Raw genomic sequence first — 10,056 nt, forward strand, 5'->3', positions numbered from 1 at the left:
ATGTCTCACTGGTTAAATAACTAGATCTCTGATCCCAACTGTCGTCTGTTGACCAGAAAAAGAGTCGATTGATACCCATTAGAGATATCGAGCGATACACCTTTCGTAGCACCGATCGATTGTCCAGTTGGGATATCGATCGACGGCTTCTAAAAATTCCTAGGCGCGAGCCGATAATGAACACTAGGTCTCAAGGAGGGCTCTCGCTCTTCTCAACAGGAGACAAGCTAGTTCAAATAGATCAAGATATAAAGATCCTTGTGATTTATGCTCTAGTTAGCTAATCTAGAACAAGCATAGGGTACAATCCATTTGATGAATATCACAACTTAGCAAGTATAGTTTGGGGCTAATCCCACAAACCTATTTAAATCCTAGATCTAACAAGTAGACTACTCAGACATAATAAAGCGATTCATAACACAAGATAGGTAAAGATATTGCATTAGATAGAGAATAGAAAACAAATGGAGTTCAATCACAAATCTCTCAATGATATCTCTCCAATCTCTCTTAAAACTTAGAACAAAATAAAAATCTAGCTTTCTCTTTCACACTCTCTGCTTGCTTGCTTTCACTTGCCGTCAAAAACACTTAGGCAGGGTATTTAAGCATTTCTATTAGTTTAAAAACTCGTCAGAGGTAATCTCATCATTTAGTGAAGCATTGGTGAAGTAGTCGGCTAAACCATTTCGTCCTCGCTATCGATCGACAACACTAGATGTGTATTGATCGATTATAATCTTCAAGTACGCGGATCTTCACAGCTACATCGATCGACAACTCTAAATGAGTATCGATCGATTCTTCTCTGAATGTTGACTTCCGACTTGGTCTTGAATGGTCAACTCGGGTGTATTATCTCTTGTGCTCCAAAATGCGCCAAAAGCATCACTTTATCATGAAACACTCCTGAACCTGAAAAGATACCTAATATGCTAGAAAACATATTAGTTACATAATAAAAAAATCATTATACTATGGTAGAAAATGGGTGAAATCCATGGTATATCAACTCCCCTAGACGTGCTCTTTTGCTTGTCCTCAAGCAAAAACTCAGTAGTCTCTGGAAAAGGTTTGAAAATAGTAGGGATTCAAAGATTCAAAACATTGAAGTCATCACTCTATGTGTTAGGGTATTTTTTTGTGTAGGATCGTTTAAGTGCTACGGAACACTAGAGGATTCGTTTGTAAGAGTTGTAAATCGAGAACAAAGAGATGTTATTGAGTTATTGATCGGGACTACAACGTTTTGTGGTGTATGAACCCTAGTTCTAGCCGCCTAAACTCTAATCTCTAAGTCTCAAAATATCGATCCCTCATTCTAGGGTTTGGGCTCTCCTTTTATAGTTGTAGATGTCGGATTCAAGTAACAGAACTCTTCTATAATCAGAAAAATGGAAGTTTTCCCTTGGGTAGAAAACTTCTATTTTGCTTCAAAGGGTCGGTCCGATCTAGGGGTCGGACCCAAGGCAGGGGTCGGTTCCTGGTCTCTTCTTGAACAAGGGTTCGGAAGTTGAGAACCTAGCCAGGAGCTAGAGAAAACTCATGTCTGGATATTTTTCCCCAGCAGTTTGCCCCTTATTCCTTAATTTGCTCGTGGAAATCAAGGGATAACATGTTTTTTCCCGAGCCTTAGTAGTTTTCTCTTGGGTATCTTATCTTCTTGCAGTGGGTCAAACCGGGACCTTAGCTGGTGAAATGAGATACTGATTTTACGAGGCTCTGGAATAATCTTGCGGGGTTCGATCCACGCCATAGTGTGGATACCCTATCGTGAAAAAGGAAACAAGGAGAACCCTAGCCGCTATGCCGATAGCCGTTGACGGTGAGATCTCCTTGACACGGTTTTGGAAATTTTCCGAAAGAGGAATATAGGATATTTTCTGATTTTCCCCTCCATTCTTTTTTCTATTGATGAACATTTTTGCCGATTTTCCTTTCCCCTTTGGTGATTAAATGGAAAATCTTTCCAGGTATATATATGAATATTCCGGCACCTTTCAATGACATAGATCCGAGTTAGAACCATCACCCTTGCTCGAGAAGAATGTCGAACGATCAGATCCCCTTTGGAGCGATTCCAGCTTCCCATGTCGGTGGTCAAGCTAGGCATCGATACCTGTTCGGCGATCCTTGCGCCTCGCCTATTCTGACTCCAGGAGCGGCTTCGAGAGTAGGCAGTGAAGATGTTCCCATGGCTCCCTTGCGACAGCGTCGCTTCTGCTCTTTCGGTGATGGGGGCGAGGAAGATCCGATATCAGACATCATGCAGGGAGATCTGATGGGGATTCGCAGGAAGTACTCTCTTCCTGACTCGGTGGAACTACGATGTGCAAGTGAATTCGAGCGCGCTCGTGATGGAGGTACCGACGATATAGCTATCTCTGAGGCGTACCTAGAAGCAGGCTTTAGGGGGGACATCCCTTCCTTGGTCGTGGAAGTAGCGTCTTACTTTGGGGTCTCTCCTTCGCAGTTCACGCCGACAACATGGCGTACCCTGATGGTGATTCAAGTGTTTGGTGAATTTCACAGTATCCCCTTCGGACTACCTGAAATTTTGTATTCCTACTCCTTCCTTCCCTTATCGAACAAGAAGGATTTTTATCAGATTTGATCTCGCGATGGTGAACCTTTGGTAGATGAACCTCCCAGGGGAGTCCGGGGAAGTTTCCCTTCAAACGACTTCTGGAATAGGAGATATGTGTTCATGAAAGTTAATGGTGCTCCACGCTATCCTCTCTTTTGGCGATCCATTGGTATGCCCCCTTTAATATTTTTTAATATACCTTTGTGTCGCTCTTCCGCCTCATGTAATGCCTTTTGCAGAGATCTTCCGACTGGTGTTCCCTGCTGGTGAGGTTATGGTGAAATTGGCAAGGGACATTCCCAGGCGATACCATTGGATTTTATTTCTGATGAGCCGGATGTCTTTGCGCCATAGTCGTATTTGGGGTAAGACAGTTCTTCTTTCTTTCAAGCAATCTCTTGATTGATTCTGACTCTTTGTTCTGCTGGTTTTTAGATGAGACTTCTGGAGATTCAATATTATTGGTATATAACGAATATTGTAGGGCTAATCCTCATAGGAGACGATCTTACGTATCGCCTTCCTTTGTCCCTCCAAATGCGACTTCCTCGATCCTGAGAAACGTGGGAAATAACAGATCTTTTGGTCCTCGTCGGCGTGTTTCTCTACACGAGGAAATCTTTTCTCTTCGTACTCAGCTTCGCGAGGTTCTATTCCATCAAGCCTTGACTGTGCAGAGAGCTCGTGAGCAAGCTCGTTGGGAGTTAGTGAAGGAGTGGTCGGAGAGGAATGTCAACCGCTGGGGACCTGTTGGAGGGCCCATCCAAGGTTCGGTGAATGAGAGAGGTAGACTTGATGCTTTTCCTCCAGCGCTGCATCATTCGAAGCCTTGAAGCGTTTTTAATTTATACTTTATTCTATACTATGATTTCTTTCCCCGGGCTTTTGATGACTTTGTAACCGAATATAGACTTCTGATAGCATAATAATAATACTTATTATTTTTGCCTTCTTCTGTTGTATCCGCTTCTTGGATTTTATTGTCGAATAGTATCCTTTGCTTTTGTTCGTCTTTCGTTCGGAATGGTTCGTAAGACCTTTGAGCGCGGTCTCCTGGGCGGATTTTTAGGGTCTAGGATCGGGATCCTCTTGTGGCGCCGATAATTCAGGGGTATAGCCCTTGCCGAACACCGTATCTCTAGAACACGGGAGTATCTAGATAGGCTTGTAGACATGTGGTAAGGAGTGGATCCTTGTAGGGGTTGACCCCTTGAATGGATATCAACGTCTAGGACATGGATCCTGGATCCTGTTAGTATATTGATTGAATCCTGAAATGATCAGAAAAACTTTAGACCTTGTAATCCATTATTAAAAACCTGAGTTTTAGATTTGGAATGAAAGATCCTTGCTTGGAACCCTAGAGTTCTAGCTTGGTCTGAACCCTGAGGTTCTTGAGCCTTAGAACTCGGAAGTTCTTAAGGTCTCGAACCCTGAGGTTCCTTACCTAGGCCCGAAGGCCGTTTTATTGAACCCGAAGGTTTGCTCATTGAACCCTGAGGTTTTCTGAGTGCTGGGGTTTAATCCTTAGATCTGGGGACCATGATTAAACCCTATGGATACCTCGAACCCGGAGGTTGATGCTTTTGAACCATGAGGTTCTTAGCAAACCCGAAGGTTGGTATTTAGGATTCGAAGATCCTTGAACCCTGGGATTCTTACTAGATCCGAGGATCAGTTAGACGTGAAGGCCCTTGATCGACCCTGAGGTGATCTAGAATCCGGAGATTCCTTACAGACCCGGAGGCTGCATTGAACCCTGAGGTTCTTTTATAGACCCGGAGGCCGTACTAAACCCGGAGGTTATTATATAGACCCTGAGGCCGTATTAAACCCTGAGGTTCGTCATAGACACTGAGGCCGTATGTGTTATGGGAGGTTTGTGATCGTATTCTGCTCCCCATAGGGGAACCACTACCGATCTGTTATTGAGAAACCGCACTCTGCCACCCAGAGGTATAGGCCACTCTCGTGGATCTCAATGCTGCACTCTACCTTTCTGTAGAAAACGTCATGCTCAGACTTACTGTGGTCTGGCGTGGGCCTGCCCCGTGGAGCGATTTCACACCAGACACACTGCTTTCCACGTCTGGATAATTATTAAATTTTGGTGCTAACCGGTATTTTCGCACATTTGCTCCCTGCATATCAGCCGTCAGCATCTGATTACAGTACTTTTCAGTGTACGTCATGCCCCCTGCGTGTATTTAGCTCGTGGCGTCTTTAACACAGGGTTTGGGTAGCACTAGTACGGTGGTCCCCACGTAATTCTTGGACTTATAGCCTTTACGCAGGGCCCGAGGTGCAGACAATGTAATAGGGTTGATCAGACCCGTTCCTTATATGTCGTACACCCATGTGAGTAATTTCACTAGTGTATACAGGGTTTGATGAGGTCTAAGATCCCTTAAGACCTGACCTAGCTAGTATTCCCCTTTAAGTACATTGGAGTTCCTATAACCCCTTTAGCCGTAACTAATAATGTATTTTATAAGCTTAGTCCGGAGACGTTTTCGAATACATAGGAGTAGGAAACCAGTGTACTTAAATATATTATAATAATAGTAGTAGTATATAAAGCTTGGTCCGGGGATCTTACTTTAGAAGTGATATAATTTGAGGTACAAGGCATTCCAGCAGTTGGGTTGGACCTTGCTGTCGCTGTCTTCCAGCTTATAGGCTCCTGCCTCTTGCACCCCTATTACCTTATAGGGACCTTCCCATCCAGGAGCGAGTTTTCCGGCTGATTTGTCCCTTGTGTGGTCACAGACTCGCCTTAGGACCCAGTCCCCTTTCTGGAAGGTTCTGGATCTGACCTTTTTGTTGTAGCTCTTGACAACTTTCAACTGGTAGGATGCGTTTCTAAGGCGGGCTGCCTCCCTCTTTTCGTCGAGTAGGTCTAGACTCAGGGACATTAGCTCGTTATTCTCCTCCTGAGAGAGGAATTCAGAGACCGTGGTCCTTACGTGCACCTTTGTGGGTATCACCGCATCAGCACCATAGACAAGGGAGAAGGGAGTCTCCTGGGTAGCCATCTTCGGGGTTGTCCGATAGGCCCAGAGTACTCCATGTAGCTCCTCTGCCCATCGCCCATGGGCGTCTTCTAGGCGCTTCTTGAGCATGTTCACTACTGTCTTGTTAGTGGATTCTGCTTGGCCGTTAGATTAAGGGTGTCGTGGTGCTGAGTAGGAGAGCTTGATGTTCCAGTCCTTGCAGAATTTTCGGAAGTTGTAGCTTGTAAACTGGGGCCCGTTGTCTGTGACGATCTCATGGGGAGTTCCGAAGCGTGTGATCACGTTAGTCCACAGGAATTTCCTGATTTGGAGATCCGTTATATTGGCTAGCGCTTCAACTTCCACCCATTTGGTGAAATAGTCTGTCACGACTAGGAGAAAAATCTTTTGTCCCGGTGCCATAGGGAACTTTCCTACGATATCCATGCCCCATTTTCGGAAGGGCCAAGGAGAGCTTAGGGATTTGAGGTTCTATGGTGGGAGATTGGAGATTGGCGCGTGCTTCTGGCATTGGCTACAGATCGAGCTTGGCTTGTTTGAGGGAGTCCCTCGCCATGGTTGGCCAATAGTATCCTTCTCTTCTAGCTCTGACTACCAGGCTCCGACCACTAGAGTGGGAACCACATTCTCCTTCATGCAGCTCTTCTAATATCATGGCGGCTTCTCTAGGGGTAAGACATCGTAGGTATGGTCCTGAAAAGGATCTTCGGTATAGTTTGCCCTCGGAAAAACAATACCTTGCAGCTTGGCGCCTTATCTTTTGACTTTCGTCTCGATCTTTAGGCAAGGTGTCATACCTTGGGTAGTTGGTGATGGGCGTCATCCAGGTCTCTCCTTCGTCTACCACGGATACTTCTTCAGGTTTTGTCTCCTTTTCGGTCGCAGGCCATTGGAGTACCAGTAGTGGGATGCTCATATGACTTGTAGTTTCTAGGGCGGACCCTAGGTTAGCTAGAGCGACAGCCTGGGAGTTATGCTCCCTAGGAATCTGGGTGAGCTTACAATGTCGGAACCTATCGAGTAATCGCTTAGCCACAGATAGGTATCTGATCATACTCGGATCTTTCGCCTGATAGTCTCCTTGGACTTGGCTTATGATCAGTTGTGAGTCGCTGAAGACCTGGATATCTTCCACCCCCATCTGTTCGGCGAGTGTCAGCCCTGCTATTAGAGCTTCATACTCAAGCTTCGTTGTTCGTTGCTTTGAAGTTGCAGCGTACGGCCCTTGAGGCTGATTCCCCCGTGGGGGAAGTTAGGACCAATCCCACGCCTGCACCCTTTACGTTACTAGACCCATCAACGTATAGTGTCCATTCGCCTTTCTCCCATTCGCTATCACGAAGCTTTACCTCTTGCTCCAGGGCTGGAAGCATGGCAGGAGAGAATTCAGCTACGAAATCTGCCAGGACTTGTGATTTGATGGCTGTTGCGGGCCGGAAGATCACATCGTATTCCCCCAGCTCTATAGCCCATTTTGCTAGTCATCCAGACACTTCTGGCTTATGCAGGACAGCTTTGATTGGGAAGGAGGTGACTACCACGATTTGATGAGCCTGGAAGTAGGGGAGTAGCTTTCGGGCAGCATTAACTAAGGCAAGGGCCAACTTCTCAAGGTGACTATAGCGGGTCTCCGCGTCTAGTAAAGATTTTCTCACGTAGTAGATAGGATGTTGTTTTCTTCCTTCTTCCCTTACTAGGACCGCACAGACTGCATGTTCCGATACTGCCAGGTAGAGCAGCAGGACCTCACAATCCAAAGGTTTTGAGAGGAGAGGTGGAGTAGTGAGATAGGCCTTGAGATCGGATAGGGCTTGCTCACATTTCTCGGTCCTTTGGAAGTCCTTGGGGTCCTTCAGGGTTTCGAAGAAAGCGTGCAACTTGTCGGATAGCCTGGAGATGAATCTGCTCAAGGCGGCCATCCTTCCTGTCAGTCTTTGCACCTCCTTAACGTTGCGAGGGGAAGGTATCACCTGGATCGCTCTCACCTGCTCTGGGTTTGCTTCAATGCCTCTATGGGTGACTATGTACCCTAGGAACTTTCCAGAGCTTACTCCGAACGAGCACTTTGAAGGGTTTAGCTTCATGTTATACCTTCTGAGAGTGGTGAAGGCTTGTTGTGGTGAAGGCTTGTTGAAGGTGCGAGATATGATCTTCAGCGTCTAGGGACTTCACCAACATGTCATCAATGTAGACTTCCATGGTCTGCCCTATCTGATCGGCGAACATCATGTTGACAAGCCTTTGGTAGGTCGAGCCGGCGTTCTTCAACCTGAAAGGCATAACCTTGTAACAGTAGATACCCCTTGAGGTCATAAATGAGGTCTTCTCTTGATCATCAGGGTGCATTAGGATCTGGTTATATCCAGAGAACGCATCCATGAAGCTCATCAGCTCGTGACCAGCCGTTGCGTCGACCAGCTTGTCGATGTGAGGCAGAGGGAAAGGATCTTTAGGACATGACTTATTAAGGTCCGTGAAATCGATACAGACTCTCCACTTCCCATTCTTCTTCTTCACGACCACCACATTGGCTAGCCATTCTGGGTATTGCACTTCTCGTATGAATCCAGCATCTAGTAGGTTCTTGACCTCTTCGTTGATTATCTTATCCCTTTCAGGAGCAAATTTTCTCCTCTTCTGCCTGACAGGGGGATGCATTGGATCCACTTTGAGTTGGTGCATGATAACATCATGATCAATTCCAGGCATGTCTTCGTGAGACCAGGCGAAACAATCGGAGTTGGATCTTAAGAAATCGATCATTCTCCTTCTCAAGTTTTCCGGAAGCTTGGAGCCTACCTTTAAGTTTCGGCTCGTGTTCCCTTCCGTGAGCGGGACCTCATCCATTTCTTCCACTTTCGGCTCTTCGGTGTGTGGGGCCAGAAGCTTCTTCTGTAATTTCTATAAGACCTGAGTCTTTCCCCTAAGGGTAGTTTGATAGCAAGACCTGGCATTCTCTTGATCCCCCTTGACCGCTCTGATGCCCCAAGAGGTTGGGAACTTGACCAGCTGGTGCAAAGTTGAAGGTACGGCTCCCATGTCATGGATCCAAGGCCTTCCCAATATCACGTTATATGATGAGGGGTAGTCGACGACCAGGAACTTTGTGGCTTGGTTTACCCCTTCGGCATATACAGGAAGAATGACCTCTCCCAAGGTTTGTTTGACTTCTCCACTGAAGCCTACGAGCGGAGTTGCTTTTTTGGTTAGAGCTGTAGGTTCCAAACCTAGGTCGGCGAAGGCCGAATAGAAGATTATGTTCTGGAGCTCCCATTATCTACTAGTATCCGCTTGACCAAGCAGTTCGCTATGGTAAGTGAGATGACGAGAGCGTCATGGTGAGGGGCGAGGACCTTCTCCTGCTCCCTTGCAGTGAAACTGATCTCATCTGTTCCAAGGAGCAAGCGCTTGGGACCTTCGGCCTCTCGGCCGTTCCTGGCATTGCGAGTACTTTTCTTGGCTGCGGCACTGCTAATTCCGCTCACCTCTGATCCACCTGTGATGACGTGGATCACCCGGTCTTGCTGTGGTGGCAATGCAGGAGCTGCCTCGATAGGGAGACTGGGACCTTCTTTATTTAGAAGGTTCTTGGCTTTATCCGAGAAGAACTCCCGTAGGTAGCCTTTCTTGAGGAGCTCGGCGACTTCCATCTTTAGGGCTATGCAATCCTCCGTAGTATGGCCATGATCACTATGGAACTCGCACCATCGCTTGGGATTTCGATTAGCCCCGGCGGTCTTCATCTTAGGAGGCCACTTAACTTGAGGACCCATTTGTCGTAAGACACCGATCAGCTCCGGTTTAGTTATCGCGAGATGGGAGATGTCAGGCCAAGTAGACACCATCATTCCTTCGGATCTAGGCAAAGGTCGATGCTGATACCTGCCCCTATTCTGGTTGCTAGTCTACCTGGAGGATTTAGAGTGAGAAGACTCGTCGCGTTCACTCCTTGTAGGCTTTGACGGCTTCTGATCGTACTTCGGACCGGCTTTAGCCCTACTAGCAACATCTTCTTCCCATCTTACTTGAGCCCAAGCACGGGAGAGCACGTCTTCCATAATCCTGCACTTGTATTTGATCAGCTCCTTGTAAAGGTCTCCCTCTGGAAGTAGACCCCTCTTGAAGGCTGAGATAGCCGTATCAGCGTTGCACTCAGGAATAGCCACCTTCGCCTGGTTGAAGCGAGCTATGTAAGAACGAAGGGGCTCATTCCTATGATGGAGGATCTCGTAGAGATCATCCGAATTCTTCTCTAGGTCGCGGCTGCTAGCGAACTGCTCCACAAACTTATCGCTAAGGGTTGCAAAAGATTTGATGGATTTGGTGGGCAGGTTGATATACCACTGAAGAGCGGGGCCGGTCAAGGTCGATCCGAATCCTTTGCACATGGTAGCTTCCCGTGCATCCCGGGGGATTGCTATTGCTAGCATGCATTGCTTGTAATGAGCAATG

General features: G+C 46.8%; 1 protein-coding gene across 1 annotated transcript; it reads right to left on the reverse strand.

The window, feature by feature from the left end:
* Positions 1-8,858: 8,858 nt before the first annotated feature.
* LOC130498130 (uncharacterized) lies at positions 8,859-9,449 on the reverse strand. Its single transcript, XM_056991496.1, has one exon. The coding sequence runs from the start codon at positions 9,447-9,449 to the stop codon at positions 8,859-8,861; it is 591 nt and encodes a 196-aa protein (XP_056847476.1).
* Positions 9,450-10,056: the final 607 nt, after the last annotated feature.

The sequence above is a fragment of the Raphanus sativus genome, chromosome 7, assembly GCF_000801105.2.
Source record: "Raphanus sativus cultivar WK10039 chromosome 7, ASM80110v3, whole genome shotgun sequence".
Lineage (NCBI taxonomy): Eukaryota > Viridiplantae > Streptophyta > Magnoliopsida > Brassicales > Brassicaceae > Raphanus > Raphanus sativus.